At 41.8% G+C, this 21,461-nt stretch overlaps 1 protein-coding gene across 3 annotated transcripts in view; it reads right to left on the bottom strand.

The window, feature by feature from the left end:
- STK39 (serine/threonine kinase 39) overlaps positions 1-21,461 on the bottom strand; it is a 333,872-nt gene that overhangs the window by 24,213 nt on the left and 288,198 nt on the right. Inside the window, exon 17 of one of the 3 annotated variants that reach the window (XM_051848536.3) lies at positions 9,526-11,214. The exons of the other annotated variants lie outside the window; for them this stretch is intronic. Within the exon in view, the coding sequence (XP_051704496.2) occupies positions 11,138-11,214 (77 nt within the window). The 3' untranslated portion in view covers positions 9,526-11,137. Of the gene's footprint in view, positions 1-9,525; positions 11,215-21,461 lie in introns of those variants that run through there. 3 annotated transcript variants of the gene reach the window in all.

Genomic DNA, 21,461 nt, shown 5'->3' with positions numbered 1-21,461 from the left:
TAAGTACTAAAGCCGTATCTCCAGAAAGGCATGTAGTCCATGTAACCATCTGTCCACATTTTCCACCCATGCTGGGAGCTGTAGTTATATCGATGACTACCCAAAACACCAGCAGACAGGAGCTGGCCTAAGAAACATCAGAATTGCCTGCAACGGGGCAATTACTATGAAACGCATCTCCCTGAAGCAGATGACCCAGAAGGTGTTTCCAGCTCTCTGGGGGTGGGATGCCTTTTCTTTCTGGACTCCCTCATTTGTATGATAAATTGACAAGTCACCCCACTTACAAGGGAGCTAGACTAGAACTTCCTATAGTAGTCCCATTTGTCATCTCGATTCTTATCACCTAACATGGAATCTGGCAGCTGTAGACACAGAATGAATTAACAAGCAGAAGATCTGCAAGTATCTGGTGGCTAAGAGGAAGGGGTACTTCCCCCGCTCCCCAACCTTTTATTTAAGGAATACAAACTTCATGGTTTTCATAAATACAACTTTAGGAATATAGTGATCCTTCCCACTGTACCTGCCCTGCCACCCATACTCCTACCCCTCTTCCTCCTCCCTCTCCTATTCCCATTCTTATTTTTAAACTAAGATCTATTTTCAGTTAACTTTATACACATACGATTATACTAAGTAAAGAGTTCAACTAACTGTATGACAAAAAACTACTGCTCAAGAGACAACAGCTGTTCAATGTCATTGCATTTTGAAGTGTTAATTTTACTTCCATAGATTGTCCTTTAGGTGCACTATTAGTTAACACAGCTCAGGGAGAACATATGGTATTTGTCCTTTTTGGACTGGCTTATTTCACTAAGATTATTATTTTCCAGTTTCATCGATTTTGTTGTAAATGACAGGATTTCATTTTTATCGCTGTGTAATATTCTATGGTGTACATATACCATAATTTCTTTATCCAGTCTTCAGTTAATGGGCATTTGGGTTGATTTCATCTTAGCTATTATGACTTGAGCTGCAATAAACATAGGGTACAGATAACACTTTCATACGCTGATTTTATTTCCCTTGGGTAAATTCCCAGGAGTGGAATGGATGGGTCATATGGTAAGTCTATATTCAGATTTCTGAAGTATCTCCATACTGTCTTTCATAATGGCTTAATCAGTTTACATTCCCATCAACAGTGGATTTGGGTAACTCTTCTCCCACATGCTTGCCAGTATTTATTGTTTGTTGATTTCTGTATGAAAGCCATTCTAACTGGAGTGAGGTGAAACATCATTGTGGTTTTGATTTGTATTTCCCTGATGGCTAGTGATTTGATAACTTTTTCGTGTGTGTGTTGGCCATTTGAATTTCCTCTGTAGAAAAATGCCTATTTAAGTCCTTTGCCCATTTCTTAACTGGGTTGTTTGTTTTGTTGTTGAGTTTCTTGATCTCTTTGTAGATTCTGGTTATTAGTCCTTTATCAGTTGAATAGTTTAGAAATAAATGTCCTACACTGAGGGCTGTTTCTTCACTGCCTTGAGTGTTTCTTCTGCAGTACAGAAGCTTCTCAATGTGATGTGATCTCATTTGTCAATTTTGGCTTGATCACCTGTGTCTCTGGGGTCTTTTCTAAGGACTCTTTGCCTTGCCAATGTCTTGCAGGGTTTCTCCAATTTTCTTTAATAATCTGATAATATAGGGTCATAGAAAAAGGACTTTAATCCATTTTGAGTGGATTTTTGTGTAAGGATTAAGGAGGGGTGTTGCTTCATACTTCTATGTGTGGAAATCCAGTTTTCCAGCACCACTTGTTGAAGTGACTGTCCTTGGTGGTCCAGGGATTGATTTTAGCCCCTTTGTCAAAGGTAAGTTGGTTGTAGATACATGGGTTGATTTCTGATATTTCTATTCTTTTCCATTGGTTTATCTGTTTTTGTATAAATACCAGGCTGTTTTGATTATAACTGCCCTGTAGTATGTCTTGAAATCTGGTATTGTGATGCCTCTGGTTTTATTTTTATCATCTAAGATTGCTTTAGAAATTCAAGGTCTCCTGTGCCTCCATATGAATTTCAGCATCATTTTTTTCTATATCTGAGAACAGTGTCCTTGATATTTTGATTGGGATTGCATTGAATCTGTAAATTGCTTTTGGTAGTATAACATTTTGATGATATTGATTCTTCTAATCCATGAACATGGATGATTTTTCCATTTTCTGTGTCTTTTTCTTTAATACTTTGTAATTCTCATTGTAGAGATCTTTGACATCCTTGGTTAAATTTATTCCAAGGTATTTGATTTTTTTGTAGCTATTGTGAATGGGATTGATCTTAGAAGTTCTTTCTCAGATGTGGCACTGCCTGTGCATACAAAGGTTATTGTTGGTTTTATGTGTTGACTTCATATCCTGTCACTTTACCAAACTCTTCCATGAGTTCCAATAGTCTCTCAGTGGAGTCTTTTGGATCCCCTATATATAAAATCATATTATCTGCAAATAGGGAGATTTTGACTTCCTCCTCCCTAATTTGTATCCCTTTGATTTCTTTTTCTTGCCTAATGGCTCTGGCTAAAATTTCCAGGACCGTATTAAAAAGCAATGGTGAGAATGGACTTCCTTGTCTGGTTCTAGATCTTAGGATGAATGCTTCCAGCTTTTCCCCATTCAACAGTATGTTGGCCTTGGGTTTGTCACAAGATACCTTGATTGTGTTGAGAAATGTTCCTTTTATATTCAATTTGCTTAAGGTTTTCATCATGAAATGGCTTATTTTATCAGTTGGTTTTTGTGCATCTACTGAGATAATCATATAGTTTTTGTTCTCCAGTTTGTTAATGTGATGCATCACATTTATTGATTTATGAACATTGAACCATCCCCTCCATAGCAGGGATAAATCCCAATTGGTCCTGGTGAATGGTCTTTCTGATGTGTTACTGGATTCAATTATCTAATATTTTGTTGAGGATTTTTGCATCTATGTTCACTAGGGATATTGACCTATAATTCTCTTTCTCTGTTGTATTTTTTTCTGGTTTAGGAACTATGATGATGCAGGCTTCATAGAAGGAGCTTGTGAGGATTCCCTCCTGTTCAGTTATTTTAAATAGCCTGGGAAGAATTGGAATTAGTTCTTCCTTAAATGTCTGGTAGAATTCAGCAGTGAAGCTATCCAGTCCTGGGTTTTTCTTTGTTGGGAGAGCCTCTATTACTGATTCAATTTCCATCTTGGTTATGGATCTGTTTTGGTTTTCTATGTCTTTATGGCTCAATATAGGTAGGTTGTATGAGTCTAGAAATCTATCCATTTATTCTAGATTTCCCAGTTTGTTGGAAAACATAATACAGCTCTTTGTAGTAATTTCTGATGATTATTTTTATTTCTGTAGTGTCTGTTGTTACATTTCCTTTTTCATTTCTAATTTTATTGATTTGGGTCTTCTCCCTCTTTTTTTTTTCAGTTAGTTGAGACAGTGGAGTATCAATTTTGTTTATTTTTTCAAAAAAAGGGTTTTTTTTGACAGGCAGAGTGGACAGTGAGAGAGACAGAAAGAAAGGTCTTCCTTTGCTGTTGGTTCACCCTCCAATGGCCGCTGTGGCCGGCGCGCTGCAGCTGATCTGCAGTGCACCGCACTGATCCGAAGGCAGGAACCAGGTGCTTCTCCTGGTCTCCCATAGGGTGCAGGGCCCAAGCACTTGGGCCATCCTCCACTGCACTCCCTGGCCACAGCAGAGAGCTGGCCTGGAAGAGGGGCAACTGGGACAGAATCCAGTGCCCCAACCGGAACTAGAACGCAGTGTGCCAGCGCCGCAGGCGGAGGATTAGCCTATTGAGCCACGGCGCCAGCAGAAAAACAGCTTTTTGTTTCGCTGATATTTTGTATTTTTTTGTTTCAATTTTGCTTATTTCTTCTCTAAATTTAATTATTTCTTTTTTCCTACTAGTTTTAGGTTTGGTTTACTAGGTCCTTGAGATGCACCGATAGCTCATTTACTTGATGTCTTTCAATTTCTTGATGTAGGCACCAATTGCTACAAACTTTCCTCTTTTTTTTTTTTTAATTTTTTTTTATTTATTTGAAAGTCAGAGTTACACACAGAGAAGAAGAGGCAGAGAGGGAGACAGAGAGGTCTTCTATCTGCTGGTTCACTCCCCAGGTGGCTGCAACAGCCGGAGCTGTGCCTATCAGGAGTCAGGAGCCTCTTCCGGGTCTCCCACATGAGTGCAGGGGCCCAGGGACTTGGGTCATCTTCTACTGCTTTCCCAAGCCATAGCAGAAAGCTGGAAGGAAGTGGAGCAGCCGGGACGTAAACTGGCACCCATATGGAATGTCGGCACTCCAGGTGGTGGCTTTACCTGCTGCACCACAGCACCAGCCCCCAACCTTTCCTCTTAACACTGCTTTTGCTGTATCCTATACATTTTGATATGTTGTATTGCTGTCTTCATTCGTTTCCAGAAATTTTTTGATTTCTTTTTTGATTCCTTCAATGACCTGCTGTTCATTCAGGAGCAGGTTGTTCAGTCTCCATGTGTTTGCATATGTTCTAGAGATTCCTAAGTTGTTGATTTCCAGCTTCATTCTGTTGTGGTCAGAGAAGATGCATGGTATGATTTTTATGTTTTTGAATTTGCTGAAACTTGCTTTATAGCTTAGTGTGTGGTCTATCCTAGAGAAAGTTGCATTCACTTGTGAGAAGAATGCGTATTCTGCATCTGCAAGATAAAAATTCTGCAGATATCCATTAAATTCATTTGGTATATAGTGTCAATCAACTCCATTGTTTCCTTGCTGATTTTCTGTCTGGTCAATCTGTCCATTGCTGAAATTGAGGTACTGAAGTCCCCCATTACTATCGTATTGGAGTCTATGTCTCCCTGTAGATCCATTAACTTTTCTTTTAAATAGCCATGTGCCTTGTAATTAGGTGCATATACATTTATAGTAGTCACATTTTCCTGCTGAATTGATCCCTTTAATCATTACATAGTGCCCTTCTTTGTCTCTGTTAGCAGTTTTTGTGTTAAAGTCTACTTTGTCTGATACTAGAATGGCTACAACAGCTCTTTTTTGTTTCCTGTTAGCATGGAATATCTTTTTTCATCCTTTCACTCTCATTCTGCATGTACCTTTGTTGGTGAGATGTGTTTCTTGTAGGCAGCAAATAGATGGGTTCTGTTTTTTAATCCACTCAGCCAGTCTGTATCTTTTAACTGGAGAGTTGAGGCCATTTAATTCAAGGTGACTATTGATAAGTAACGACTTGGCCCTGCCATTTTTCCATAAATATTCCTATTGTTTACTTTGGATTTCCTTTGTACTTTTACTAGGATATTTTCTGCCTTCACTTTCTTTCATAGTGATGACCATGCTTCTGTGTTTGTGTGTAGCACCTCCTTAACCATCTTTTGTAAGGCTGGACAGGTGGTGATAAATTCTTTCATTTTCTCTTTGTTATGGAAGATCTTTATTTCACCTTCATTCATAATGACAGCTTTGCAGGGTATTCTGGGTTAACAGTGTTTTTCTCTAAAGACTTGGAATATATCTCACCATTCTCTCCTAGCCTGTAGTGTTTCTGATGAGAAGTCAGATGTGAGTCTAACTGTAATCTAGTGAAAGTAATCTAGTGCTTCTCTAGTGTACATTTTACAATTTTTTTTTTATGTTGCTAAGTCTTTCCACCATATTTTTTAGTTGTTCTATTGAAGGCCCACCTTGTCCCACCAATCTGCATGGAGTTTCCTCTGCCATTTTTTCCCACAGGAGGTACATTTTTTTTTTTTTAAAAACTTTTCTGCCCACAGAGGTGATGATTAAGCAGAGTACATCAAGGCAAAATGACAAAAGCTGTCTTCTTGCATCTCCAGCTTCCACTTTATGACATCTCTCCCCATTCTACAAAACTAACTTCCTCAACCCCACTAGAGGTTTCAAAAACTCCTTTTCCTCTCCAATGGGCAAAGGCCACAAAAGCACTACGACAGACACAAGGTGTATGTGGTTCATTGGTACACATCGTCTAGCTCTCTGAAGACCCACAGGTATGCTGACGGAATGAAGGAATGAATGAAAACAGCAGTATATTTTATCAAGGATAATGTTACCTCTTCCAGGCATCTGCAATTCAATTTGAGCCTTCATTTCTCATTATGACCAGAAAGATATATTTCATAGTATGGGAATTGTAGGCAATTAGAAACTAGTGGAAACGAAATTACTCTTCCTTGGAGAAGGGAGGCTAGAACAACTCTTTGCTCCTCCCATTCTGACAATCCTGCAGAGTTCTGGCATTCTCATGTCCATTCTGATGACAGCGCACTGATCCCAACACGGCCTCCCCGGTGCCCCCTGCATAGGACTCCAGACACTGGAAGCTGAGGCTGCGGTACTCACTGTTATGAGATTATTCCTTCTTCTCTGTCAAAATCACACCCTTACCTTTTTCTCCCTAAAGTGCAATATGGGATTTGGGTTAAATTCTCCTACATTTCTGTGCTTGCTCTCATCCCAATTTAAATATTCAAATCCTTGGGCCAGCTTTGTGGTGCAGTGGATTTAGCCACCAGCTTCCCATAATGGAGCACTGGTCAGAGTCCCAGCTGCTCTGCTTCTGATCTGGCTTCCTGCTAATAGCCTGGGAAGAAGTAGAGATGGCCCAAGTGCTTGAGCCCCTGCCAACCACAAGAGAGATCTGAATGAGGTTCTGGGCTCCTGGCCTCAGGCTGGCTAGAGCCACTACAGCAATTTGAGTGAACCAGCAAGTCTAAGATCTTTCTCTCTTCTCTCTCCATCTCTCTCTCTCTCATGCGCACGCACTCTCTCTGTGTGTGTGAGCAAGAGAGAGATAGAGAAAAAGAGAAAGAGAGAGAGTCTTTTTTTTGAAGCCTCAAATCCTTCTGGTCCCTATTACTGCTGTTTCCCTGCCCTCCAGAGTCCTATGTGGGTCAGCTGTAGTACCTACTGAGGACCCTTGAGAATGTACATTTTACCATGAGAAAATAGGTTGGGATCATAGAGACTGGGGCCTGCTGTGCTGGCAGCTACAGTCCAGGGAATGAAGAGGGAGGGAGTGGTGATGGGTGACCTCTGGGGAAATGTGAGCTGCCCCCTCATAAGATCTATGACTTTCTTAAAAAAAAAACAAACAAAAAGCAGGTGTATGTTTCAACAATTATATTAGGACCATTCAGTTATTAAACTTATTCTATTTTTTATTTATTTGACAGTGAGAGAGACAGACAGACAGAAAGACAGAGAGAAAGGTCTTCCTTCAGTTGGTTCACCCTCCAAATGGCCGCCACAGCCGGAGCTATGCCCACCTGGAGCCAGGAGCCAGGAGCTTCCTCCTGGTCTCCCATGCGGGTGCAGGGCCCAAGGACTTGGGTCATCCTCCCCTGCCCTCCTGGGCCACAGCAGAGAGCTGGACTGGAAGAGGAGCAACCGGGACTAGAACCCGGTGCCCAAATGGAATGCCGGTGCCGCAGGCAGAAGATTAACCAAGTGAGCCACGGTGCCGGCCCTGAAGTTATTCTTATATGGTGTATACTGTATGCTGGTGTCCTGTTGGATGCTGGGGAGATAAAGATACAAGTAACAGAAACATTGTCTTGCACAGTAGGCAGTCAGATCCATAAGCAAACGGCTACAGAATACCCCTGCGAGTGCTGCTGGAGGAATAGGAACAAGCTGTGATGTCAGCACAGAGGCAAATGGCCTGGAGAGCGCTGGGTGGGCTTCTGGGAGGAGGTGATTCTTAATCTATAATAATGTAAGCTTTGGAGGAAGAGTGGGAGTTTGCCAGGTGGGTGACAACGTCCCAGGTAGAGGCAGGGGCAGTGCAAGTCTGAGAGCTATACTGAAGTGGCAAGACTGGATGGCTAGGAGAGACCCATGCAGGGTCTCATCCACATGGGAGTGGTTAAATATAAGATGAGTTAATGATGGTGGCAGCCATGCACAGAGAAAAATGTTACAGCTGGTTGTGCTGACCACCCCAATCTGATCATGACTCAATGCATGTCCCTTACATTTGCGTGATTGTTATGTGCTAATTAAAACTAAAACAGAAAACGTTTTATTAATGACAATTTCGGGGAAATATGGTTTGGCTTTGTAAAAAATATATCTATTTGGAACACTCAATTGACTTGCTGATTGGGGGCTGTACATATCATTAAATATATCCAACTAACATTTAAAGTACAGTTTAAAATGAAAAATTATACATGTAGAGCCATTTTTTATAATGTGCAGACAGCTCTGTCATATACATGAGGGCAGCTTGTACACGGGTGCAGGTCTTCATGGGACTAGCCCTGTGTAATGCAGCTTTCTGCTCACATGATTCATTAATTGAGAAATCACTGTATCTCACTGTATTAGTTGCCCTAATTGAATAGATAAGAAACCTTCTCCCAGGGAATTCATTTTTCTTTCCCTATACAGTTCTCTTACCACCAGGGTAATGGAGATAAAAACAACACAGAAAAGGAAAAAAAAAAAAAAAAACTTCTTTCAGTGGAAGAGGTTCTGAATTGATTTTTTTTGCTTGTGCCATTGTTTGTTTCAACAACACTGCATGAGTACAGTTAGCAGTGGAAACACGGCTTCTGACAGGTCCTGGTGTTAGAACGCACCTCTTGGGGTTACTGACTCTTCCCTTTCATCTTCAGGCAGGACTGCCTGTGCATCATTTAAGATCAAAAGGAAGCTGTTATCCTGCAGTGGATATTGTCTACAGAAGGAAGTTCCAAGCCTCTTCATTATCTATTTCCACAGAACATGGATTATAACCTTATATCTGGAAGCACATCCTAATGAAACCACTAGGCTTACTGAACTCCTCATGGTTATCTGACATTAATTTTAGGGAGAAAAGTGTCAATCTAGATAGTAAGACATGGCCTCAGAGACTCCACATCTGTATTACTGTTAGCATGAATAATTAATATTAACATTCATGCTTTAGGCCATCAAAACACTCACTTATCACCTACCACAAGCTGTAAGAAGGTAATTTCAGGAAATAAATATCTTAAACATTCAACAGGTTCATAACAACCCTATACTCAAAACTCGTAGCAGCCCAGTTATAATGGACCTGCATGTCTCTCATATTCATGAAATAAAATATTGTGGGAAGAAAGGAAACACCAAGTAGATCAAATAGTTTTCCCATAGTATCCCTAGTCACAGCTTTTCACTAAAATTTCTCTAGATTGGAATTCACCTGTTATGTGCACATAGCCAGCACTAGTAACTTGTGCAACACCTGACTTAAAAAAATCCCAATCTCCTTTGTGATGAGAAGGAGCAGAGATGATCCTAAAGAATGTTGCCCTTTAAGCCAACAGTCATGATAATTATCAAAGGAGAGCTGCTGGTTGTTGCTGTCGCTACCATGAGAAATTATTTGAAAAGAATGACAGGAGAAAAAAAAAAACAGCCTTCAGTGCAGATGCGCTGGATCTCTAAGGAATCAAGGGGGACTAAATCCCAGGGGCCAACACTGTGATGCAGCAGGTTAAGTAATCCCCTACTTGTGACACTTGCCATCCCATATCAGAGTGCTAGTTCAAGTCCCAGCTGCTACACTTCCATTCAACTCCCTGCTAAAGTGCCTGGGAAAGCAGCAGCAGATGACCCAACTTTCCTGGAACCCAGCCACCCACACAGGAGACCCTGATAAAGTTCCTGGCTCCTGGCTTGTTGGTTCCTGGCCCAGTCCTGATTGTTGTGGTCATTTAAGAACTAATGCAGAGAATGGAAGACCTCTCTCCAGCTCTGTGTCTCTTCCTCTCTTACTCCACCTTTAAAATAAATAAAATTTTAAAAACAGTTACCCAAATCTATCCAGGGAACAACTTTTCTTGGGTCCTTGCAGTAATATTGGAACTTCTGAACTAAGAGATCACCAAACTTTTATAAAACTGTCAGATACCACAAGTTCCTCACATGAATAGAAAACAATAATATTAAAATGATTTCATTTTTAGATTTGAGTATCTCCCCTAATAGATAATCAGGATAACAACTGTGTTAAGCCTTACAAACCTGAGTACTACAAATGGTCCCAGACTTTTTACAACAGGTAATAGATAAAAAAAAAAAAAGAGTGGGATAGATGTCACACTGATTTGGGGAATAAAAAACAAGGGGAGACAAACAAAACACTTCTGGCAAGGGACTAGATAAGAAAGGAACAACATGGAGGTCATTAGGAGGTGCAGCTGGCTTGTTCTCCATGTGAATAAAGATGCTGATTATCTTAGGCAAGAGGGAGCCTTGGGCAGTGAGGAGGCTGAGTACCAAGAGGGGTTGCCAGCAATCAAAACTACAGAAGAGGAACCGGAGAAGAGTTGCTGACTTGGGGATGATCATCAATAATGCACCAAGAAATGAAAATCAGAATGCTTGACACGGTGAAAAGGGCAAACAAGACTGGGGGCTGTCTGTAGTCTCAGAGAGAACAAGTCAACACTGCTTATTCTGATGCTATTTAAGGCAGCAAGATCTCATCATTAACTTGGATTTTTCTTCCTATTGGAAGAACTCGAATGAAAAGCTTTGAGTCGCAACTGAAGTCAGTGTGTGGTTCCAAAGAGAGGGCACAAGCAGACACAGAGCACTTGCCAGCCCTGCTCTAGCCACACTACAAAGCCAAGGCCTCCCAGCCCCTTCCCCTTCCTTGGGCTTATCGTAATGCTATGCTTTTCAGCTGTGAAGACGGCGGTTAACCGACTTAGACTGGCCAGCTGTGAGAAGACCAGGGCGTATGTACTCTGCAGCCCTTTTCAACTCTGTGATTCCATCACTCTTCCACCTGGAGACCTCGACAGTAGGGCATCCACAGAGAAGGTAACTCCAGAAAGAATGCTGTAGAGTGCTCATGAGAAAAATGATACGCAATCCTAAAACAAAGAGCAAACAACATTTCTCCCTTTCACTGATGTATTCTGTTCAGGGCTGCCCAATCATTTAATAAAACAGGTCATTAAGGAGACGATCTCGACAACTCTGATGAGAAACTAGGAAAGGGAGGCCAAGGCAACCCTGCTGCATGAAATTCTGATAACTTCACAAAGACAGTTCTGCTGCGAGCTCTCCTGAGCCCTGCACTAAACCACCCAAGGAATACGGAAACCATTCTGCGCTCCTTGAAGTGAGATTTTCATTTCATTGAATGCTTATGAAACTTGTTGAGCAAGTTCTTGAGTTGACAGTTCCTCATTTTGATTTTAAGAAACCCTGTAAGAACAATAATGAAACAGTTCAGAATAAATGAAACTATCATTAATGACTAATGATATGAGGGCACTTCAAAATGTTTACGAAAAATGGAATTCACAGATAACTTTACTTTGGTACGAAAAAATTGGATCTTCAAAAAGTTCTTGAAAAATGTGTACTATGAAATGGGATTAAAAAATTTTCCTGTACCAAAACAAACATTATCTTTTAATCCATTTTCCCTCAAACTTTTGAGGTACCCTAATATTTGCTGAGACCCAGGCCCTAAAGCATCAATTTTCATTCTTACAGTCACCTTAAGAGATTAGAACCAGTATTTGCCTCATTTTCATAGGAGATTGAGGCACAAACAGATGAAGAAACTTGCGCAAGGTCACATTTCTGGTGAAAATTACGTAGAATCTCAATGCATGCTGCCTCTCAAACAGACATCTACTTCTTAAAACAGACTGCCACTGCTTTAAGGCAGGCACTTAAAGTAAGAATCAGGATTTAAGCAGCAGTACTGGTACCCCCTTATGGATGGGGTCCTCTTCCTTCCATCAAACAGCAGGTGCCAGGTAACCTAAAAGTTGAGTCCGCTCCTGCAAAGCTGTCACAAGGCATGATCCTATATGACTATCCTTTGAGAACTCAAATGATGATGTAAGGGAAGAAATGAAACACACATCTCAAAGCCCTCCACATTCTGCAGCATGACCATTCAGAGAGAAAAGGGGCCAATGTTTCCCAACATAAAATCCCATCATCATCTCTTTGATCCTAGTGCCTTTCAGTCAAGAGTTTTCAAACACCTCAACACTTAAGAATTTGATGGCTGGTCCCAGTTCAAGCTGTAGAAAAGTAAGGCAGCTCTGGGGATTATTTTGTTGTTGATGCTTTATGTATTTTTTCCTACTTTAAGGGGGGAAAATATTTTTCCCTCCTTGGGTGAAGTGTTCATCTTGTTAATAAGAGAAAAAAAAATGTTGCTGGAATAGAAGATGGTGATGGAGCTGGTTTGGTTTATATTAAATGACAAGTTAAGAAATTTACACTTAAAATTCCTAAGAGATCACGATCATGTTTAAAACCACCAAAATATATTTTATATATATATTATATATATATACATATTGTGCAATTTTATATATATAAAAAATATATAATATAGGTAGATTCAGTCAAATGCCTCTAGGAGACTGAGCAAAAAGGTGAGAAGATGGGCAGCTTAACTTCTTGCCCATGTGAAGGGCAGCCCCAGGGATGGACAAGGAGCCCTCAAAGATCTGTGGCTTTCGGCCGGTGCTGCGGCTCACTAGGCTAATTCTCTGCCTGCGGCACCGGCACTCCGGGTTCTAGTCCCGGTTAGGGCGCCTGTTCTGTCCCAGTAGTTGCTCCTCTTCCAGTCCAGCTCTCTGCTGTGGCCCAGGAAGGCAGTGGAGGATGGCCCAAGTGCTTGGGCCCTGCACCCGCATGGGAGACCAGGAGGAAGCACCTGGCTCCTGGCTTTGGATCAGCGCAGCGCGCCAGCTGCAGCAGCCACTTGGGAAGTGAACCAACAGAAAAAGTAAGACCTTTCTCTCTGTCTCTTTCTCTCAAACTCTGCCTGTCCAAAAAAAAAAAAAAAAAAAAAAAAAAAAAAAAAAATCAGTACTGAAGCACTGGAGTCATCACTGGCCCTCAGCCAGAGTGCCCAGCCTTTACAGCGCCAGGGAGAGCAGTTTGCCACACGTCTCTCGGTGTGTCTTGTCATATCCTCCTTATGCTGACAATTCTCAGTTGGAACAGCCAAGAGACTGCAGCGGCAATGGGGTGAGGTGTTGCACTCCACTGCTCCTTAGCTGCTTCAGGGCTGGAAAAGCACTCCCAATCATCAGAAGGATCAGCACCGCAGCCATCTTCTAAGCAGCAAAGTTAGTGAGTGCCCCAAAAAAGAAATAATCAGCTGTGATGAATGTGGGACCATAGCTGAATTTCCCAAAAGTCCAAAGCTCGGCAGGTGCATCAGGCAGTTGACTGTCAGGATGTTGTAACTAAGCAGAGATCCTCGGATGGCACTCCCCTCCGTTCCCCGGTACATCCCCAACCAGTTCTCCTAAAGAACCGATTTGTATGCAAGAACAAGTAAAACAAAATAAGGATGTTAAAGAGTCAACCTCTACCAAAGAGAGGTGATAAATCAACCTGCGGGGTTCCCGTGAGGATGGCTGGACAGTGGTAGGTGACAGTTACTGGAGCTGAACTGAAGTCTTGGATTTTAAGCACGTTATAATAATTTGAAAAATTAAAAAGAATGTTGAGTCTATAAGTTTTCATCCTTATTTACATATCCAGAAACAAGTATGCTTCTTTGAAAACGAAAAATGAAATAGTCCAATTAAGGCTTATTTCCATGATACATGTGATAGGAAATTTGTTAAATTGCAGGGAACTGAATTAAGAAAGAAAGCACAGTGATCACCCATTAGAGTACAGTTAAATAAATGAGAGGATAAGTGCAGAAAAACCACGATCGGGTCCAGTGTTGTGGCACAGTGGGTAAAGAAGCCACCTGTAATGCCAGCATACTGTATGGGCATCAATTTGAGTCCTCGCTGCTCCACTTAAAATCTAGCTCCTTGTTACTGTGCCTGAGAAAGCAGCAGAAGACAGCTGAAGTGCGTGGGCCCCTGCACTCATGTAGGACATCAGGAAGAATATCCTGGCTTCTGGCTTCGACCTGGCCTACCACCAGCCATTGTGGCCATTTGGAGAATGAACCAGCGGATGAAGACCTCTCTGTCTCTCCCTCCCTTTTTGTAGCTCTGCCTTTCATATTAATAAAATAAATCTCTTTTTTAAAATAAAAATCATGATCAAAGTTGTCTACTCAGATGTATATATTTTAAAGCTATGACAGATTAAAATTTCCAGTTTTTAGAAGAAAACTTAATGTAAGATACAGTTCAAGGGCTAAATAAGCAGCAGCAATAGGTTGAAAGGTTAAGAATGGATTAGAAATGTGATTAAATATCAATTAAATGGTTGCCTAGAAACTAAACTTCAAAACAAAAATTCTTCACTCAACAGAGATTTCAATTATGTGAGAATGCAGTTAATGACAAAAGAAAGGATGACAACGATGTATTCTTTGCCAGCCTACTTATCAAAAGCTCTGCTGCCTAGGAGAACAAGAAAAGCAAAGACTGCGGTGGCCTAGCACTTGACATTCAGGCTCCCACAAGACAAATGAGGGCCCCTGTCCACAATCAAATCACATTTTGGCAAAATTATGCAGATTTATTTCTGGCTAGCTGGAGGTCAGTCAAATATATACAGTTCCCATCTCCAAAGAGTTAATCTGCCATAGGTCCACAGTATGCTGTTCAAACATACATCCAATTCTTAGTTTTGCAGAAGCTGAAATTTGGCTGTGCTCTGTACGAGATATTGGCATTAGGCTTTTAATGAGAAACGCTGAAATAAAAATGATGAATTCATTCTTGCCTCAGACATGCAGTAAAAAACGATTGCAAATCCAGCTTCTGGTTTCTGAGACATAATTCTGGAAGGCAGAAACCTCTGGAATACCCATCCTGTTTAGTCTATACATCTGAAAAGTACAAATATGAACCCCTCAATACTTGCTAAGATAAGCCAGTAGTTTGATTAAGATCAACAAAACTCAATAGCAAAAGAACTCCATATATCTTTGTAACATTGACAATGAATGAATGAATTCACCATTTATTGAAAGCCTACTAGGTGATGTCATTATTCTAGTGGTCTTGGATACACTAGTCAACAATGCAGATAAGAATTCCTGTGTACACAGAGCTCAGGCTAGTGACTGATTAGTACACTGTCTCTCTCAACAAAGCCACTAACATTTTCCAAATCACACTTTACCAGAAATTACTAGTCACAGTGTTTAAATAGAGTCCAATTTTGGCAGTGTCATATACTGGGAATCTGGACTACTAGTGGAAGTTGTGGTAAAAAGCTGCAGCTATCTTTAAGGACAATTAAGATTACATGGTCGGGCAAAGTAACAAATACCTGCTATATTGGAATTATTGCCATATGTTAGAAACATTTTTCAAGGTTTAATAATCTGCAAAATCCTAATGATAATAAAAATGTTACAATAGCCAACCAAGTTACTACTGAGAGAATGCAAGCGTTCATTCCATCTTCAATACTTTCCTAATAAAGGGTCTTTCATGAAAAACAACTAAATCAAGCTAGATAAACTAGGCCAAGACAAGACCACTACTTTAAATTAGAGGTCTCACCTGTGACAATCATTAACATTGGAATATCAACCTGGGTAGCAATCTGGTGTTGGGAAATGAGGGTGCTGGTGGTGGTGGATGACCTTAGAAGTGACAGTTTGCTTGAAGGAGAGATAAAAAGGGACACAAGTTGGAACTCAGTGGAAGAAGTCTTAGAGTTCCATGAAATCGTGATACTCAAGAGCAGTAGGGGGATGCTAGGATGATACTATACTCATCTTTGAGCAAGAACCCCACGTACTGCTGCTCCATCTTATTATCTAATTGTAGACGAGTGCTGCAATCTTATGTTTTAGGAGGGGAGCACATATGGACTGGGTTTATTACTGTGAATACCATCAGTAAAGTCTATTTTTTTTTTTAAGATTTATTTATTTATTTGAAAGAGTTACACAGAGAGAGAATGGGAGGCAGAGAGAGAGAAAGAGGTCTTGCATCTGCTGGTTCACTCCCCAACTGGCCAGCTGGAGCTGATCTGATCTGAAGCACGGAGCCAGGAGTATCTTCTGGGTCTCCCATGTGGGTGCAGACTTGTGCCTTCTTCCACTGCTTTCCCAGGCCATAGCAGAGAGCTGGATTGGAAATGCACCAGAAAAGATTCGAACCAGTGCCAATATGAGACTCTGGCACTGAAGGCTGTAGCTTTACCCACTACGCCATGGTACCGGCCCCTGTAAAGTCTTAATAAATGACCAGGGATTTCATGTAAGAGACTGAATATCAGCAGGAGTGACCCTCACTTTGGGAACTCTTTTTTTTTTTTTTTTTTGGTTAATATTTATTTATTTATTTGAAAGGCAGAGTTACAGAGAGACAGAGGCGGAGACAGAGAGAGAGAGGTCTTCCACCAGCTGCTTCACTCCCCAGATGGCTGCATGGGCTGGAACTGGGCGGATCCGAAACCAGGACCCAGGAGCTTCTTCTATGTCTCCTACATGGGTGCAGGGGCCCAAAGACTTGGGCCATCTTTTACTGCTTTCCCAGGTCAATAGCAGAGGTCTGGATTAGAAGTAGATCAGCTGGGACTCGAACTGGCACCCATATGGGATGCTAGCACTGCAAGCAGCGGCTTTACCCGCTATGCCACAGTGCCGGCCCGCCACAGTGGGCACTCTTAGATCAATCTTCAAGGTTACACATGACTTCCCTCCGTCACATGAAACAAGTTAGGATTTTATGTTTTAATGGTCTTGTTTAACCTTTTTTTCAAAAATTAGACAATTTGGTACACAATGAATTCTTCTGGTCCAAGATCTTGCCTAAGGATGCTGGTGATTTCCAATGAATTATCAGGGAGGCAGGAATCTTTAAAAAGCTGCGAGAACCCACGTACTGCTGCTCCATTTTATTATCTAATTGTAGACAAGTGCTGCAATCTTATATTTTAGGAGGGCAGCACATATGGACTGGGTTTATTACTGTGAATACCATCAGTAAAGTCTATTTTTTTTTAAGATTTATTTATTTATTTGAAGAGTTACACAGAGAGAGAATGGGAGTCAGAGAGAGAAAAAGAGCAGTCTGATCACCTGGAAAAATCATATGTGTTTTTTGCTTAGAAATTCTTAAACTGCCTTTATCTAAGTCTGTAGAGATGACATGCTGTGTATGCAGGAAGAAAACAGGATGGCACCCGTTAGCACTAATGCTCTCTTCAGGGAATGGGACCTCAGATGTCTTCAGAGGCCTGCAGGGTAATGCAACTCAGTCCCAGAGGAGGTGGCAGAATTGTCGCAATCCAGAAATGTATGTGCTGCTATTTTCAGTTGTTCTGGTTTTAAGCTAGAACTGGATTCTTCTGTCATCTCTCTTTTGAGATGCTGGCAACACATTCCAAAGCTTTGTTTATCCAGGCCAAATAAAATATGTTTGCAGGCAGGATCTGAGTCTTGAGCCACCAGGTTGCAACCTCTACACTATGGTAAAAAAAACTCAAACTGTCAGGAACTGGATCAGAGCAGGAAAAAAAAAAAAAAAAGGTGGGGAGGATGTGGGATGGATTATTGACTAAAATGTGGCTCAGAGGCTTTGTGGTAAGAACGTGAAGCTCAACAGATTTTAATTTTGGTATGCCAATGGAGGAAAAGAATTCCACAGGCATAAAGGCACTCAATTAAGACCGCCTAGGCTCATTTCCTCAAGAACTGTGATTAAATTAAGACTTGAGATAGAAAATGTAGGCTGAAGTAATTGAAAAAAAATCAGTTTTTCACAGTTTGGGATTTATTTTTTAACATATTCAAACAAAAGGAGTCATGGTTTAAAGTCACAGAAAAACCTGTACTATATAATTAAAGTTGAATTCCTGCATACCAAATTTAGTTAAGAGAACAGAACAAAAACAATCAGCCATGAAGCACCAAGTGTATACCAACTATAGAAGGTTTGTCTACTAAGAGTAAACACATAGAGCACACAAAATGCGTAAACAAACCAGATTTTACTTTTCCTGTGTCTGTGAGACACTTGCCAATGAAATATGAGCAGCTATGAAAGTACACTTTGGCTTCTCCTCCTCTTTAATATTCTTTGCTTTTGAAAATGGGCTGCAAATAGCACATCTCAATAGCATCTTTGAAAGATATGTTGCACTACCCTGGCATAACCTAAAAGCGATGTAATAAATCTTCTGAAGAATCTTTTACCTAGAATGAGTGCTTTATGCAGGAGATTTTAAGAGACCTAAGACTACTTGGCAAGAGCATCAGGGGGTCTGCAGTGGATATGTGGCAATGCCTCCCAACAGCTTCATGAGATCTCAATGCCACATCCCCACTGGGTCTGTTTTGGGGTGGCCATAGGCCAGTCTGGACCAACGTGCAGGTGGGAAAGGCTTGCTGGGGGCATGCAGAAACTTTCTTACTCCTCACTAAGGGCCACTAAAAGCCAAATGTGCAGAAGGGAACACGCAGCACCTCTGCCACTGGCAGCCTCCTGGGACTCTCCAGGGAAGGGGCCCAAGGATGAACCAGCGCTGTGCAGAGCTGTGCTAAGAACGGACCCGACTGATGCCAATGAGATGCTACGTAACACCCCAAACTCCCTTTCTTCTGGATTTCCAGTTACTTGGGCCAAAGCCCTGGTTTAAACAATTTTGAACAAGTTTTCTGTTACACGTAACTTTCATCAACCATTCTTTCAGGGGTAGTTCTTTGGCATTTAGAAATTATGAGAGTGCAAAGTATCACTCTCAGACTGTATTTCTCTCCTGCCCCTGAGTCTGTCACAGGGCCTGCTCTGTGCACTGCAGCCTGAGCAGGCACACAGGGTGCGGTATGGGCTCTGAAGGATGCAGAGTTTGCCTTACTGCTCTCTGGTCATCTTCTTGAAATTCTTAATTTTTGATTAAGGGAACCTGCATTTTCACCTTGCATTGGGCCCCATAAATTATATAGCTGGCTCTGTGTTTATAGGTGCATAAAAGAGAATTCTTATATAATGAAGGTGAGAGTGCCATTTGGTTAATAGAAAAAAGCAGTCTAACAGGGAAAAAAAAGTTGTAAAACAAACAAACCTTATATTTAACGTTTTGATGTATGGTCAAAATCATTGCAAAAAATGCTAGATTCAAAATTTTTTCCCATTTTTCTATTGTTATCCCTCTTATAGCTAAGTTATTTTTTATTTAAAAAAAAGATTTATTTATTTAAAAGGCAGAGTTACAGAGAGGCATAGGCAGAGAGAGACAGCAAAGTCTCTATCCACTGGCTCACTCCCCAAATGGCCACAGCTGGACAGATCCGAAGCCATGAACCGGGAGCTTCCTCTGGGTTCCCACGTGGGTAAAGGGTCCAAGAGCTTGGGCCATCCTCCAGTGCTTTCCCAGGCCATAGCAGAGAGCTCAATCTGAAGTGGAGCAGCTGGGACTGGAACCCACACAGGATGCTGGCACTGTAGGTGGTGCCTTCACCCACTACACCACAGCAGGGGCCCCTCCTATATCTAATTTAACTATAGCTTTTGCTTGCTTTAGCAATTTGCCTTTATCAAGACTTCCTGAAATTCCACTTATTGTGTTCTGAAGAAACAACTCACTCTTTTGACCTCACATTTTATCAATTAATCAAATGACATCAGTCTAATAAGAAATAAAGCAGCACAATCGAGTTTAGGAACAAATTCTTCTTAAACACAGAACTTGTCTGGTGGGAGCAAGCATGAGGCTAAGGGGACACCCTGGAGTGTCATCTCCCATAGGTTAGCATCCAGCATCCGGCCAGCCCTGGCCATGACTGCTGAACTTTAGAGGGAATTTAGGGGGTCAAGCTCATGGTGGCTGGCTATTCCTCTGCAGAACCATCAGACTTACTGCACAGTCTCTGTCAGGTGGTCCTGTCATAGCCTGGCGGCATGGCTGCACTCCCATGGACAAGTGTGGGCTTGCATGAGATGGGGGTGCGGACTCCCCACCCAGGAGCTGCTGGACATTCCTGTGGTCAAGGTTAGAAAGACCCAGAATGCAGGAAGTGTGTGTGAGAGCAGCCGATCGTTGGGTCAGGAGCTAGAGCTCCGAGAGTGGACCCCAGGAGGACAGGACACTTACGTCCCTGCCCCAGGTGTGAATGGCTCTCCTCCGAGGTCTAGGCTGAGAGGCACTGTACACCTTCCACACGGTCCTCCCGGCGATAGGAAAGGACCACCTCGGTCTCAGGTACAGAAGCTGGTGGCCCTCCAGTCACCTCTGTATGATGACAAGTAAACAACTGGCTTAGACCAGTTTATCTAGTGGCCCATCCTTTCTCTGTTTCCACCCTGATATTTTTACACCACTTTCCAGCACCATTTGAGCTGGAACAGTAATGGGAGGAAAACTCCTGTCACCAGGAGTTGGCAGAGGTTTAGTCCTTCTGCCCCTGTGTCCTGTCTACGTCCATGCTCTGCATGAGGACCCGAGTCTCATCTCCTCTGAGGAAAACTGCAAGTTTGCTTTCTAGTCTCTGTCTAGAACGGTGTTTCTTAAGAGAAGTCTGAGAGGAGGTCAGATGGAATACCTCTAGTGGAGAAAGGGCACAGAACTACCATGTACCCAGCATAGAAAAGGAGCTACCATGTACCCTGTGCTGACCTCTTCGTGTAAGCAAATAGCCTCCCGACAACTCCATGAGTGAGGCGGGTCACTGGGTGGGTAATGCAGAAGTTGGGGAGCGCAGGGATGAAGGCGCTATCCGCAGTCACATGGCAGGCCTCTGCTCCCTCCCTAGCTTCACACCACATGCTCTATATGGCAGTTCACTGACAGTCTAAGAGGGGGATATTTCAAATGGTAATCACAAAAGGAAGCATATGATTTGGAGAAACCATGTAGCTATGTGAGAGACATGTAAACACTGATTTTACTAAAATTCACCAATAATCAATCGGATGTAAGTTATTTAATTACGGAAGGTGTCAGTTAATGGAGATGATGGGTCTGTACAGACATTTCTATGCCATTGGATGTTTTCAATTACCTCTACCCCTCAGTAGCTTGGACAGTCCTTTCCCTTGAAAGAAACTACAGCACTGAGAATAAAGCCAATTAAAGGCAGGGTATTTAAAAGTAAGGGGAGACAGGGCAGGAGGGTAATGATCAAGTGCTCTCAGACAGCTTCGCCAACTTACAAACACCCCGGAAGCCACTCAACCACTGTGAGGGAACGTTGCCCCAGACCTCCATCCAGTTCCCCAGGATAAAAGTTCATGAAACAAGAGCTTATTTTACTGCTCCTGCATTGTGAACACGAGACCACTTAAATGCCCACTTTAATTTAGGTAATTAGAGTGTTAGTCCCTGAAAGAAAATTTGCTGAATTCAACTGCAATTAATGAAGTTGAAATGGTAGGTTTGCCTTAGCCCAGTGAACACGAATATCTTATGTATTCTGTATTCCATTATGATGAGAGCTCTACTGTATCTCCATTGCTACCTTGGCACACACTGTAATTTGTGGGAGAATAAGGCAATATTAGGAACTGGAAAACATAATTCTATCCTCTTCGGGAACATAC

The sequence above is a fragment of the Oryctolagus cuniculus genome, chromosome 3 (assembly GCF_051225735.1).
Source record: "Oryctolagus cuniculus isolate XC-2025 breed Fujian yellow rabbit chromosome 3, ASM5122573v1, whole genome shotgun sequence".
Taxonomy (NCBI): domain Eukaryota; kingdom Metazoa; phylum Chordata; class Mammalia; order Lagomorpha; family Leporidae; genus Oryctolagus; species Oryctolagus cuniculus.
Note: the sequence above shows the minus strand (reverse complement) of the source record. Positions and strands in the feature narration are given on the sequence as shown.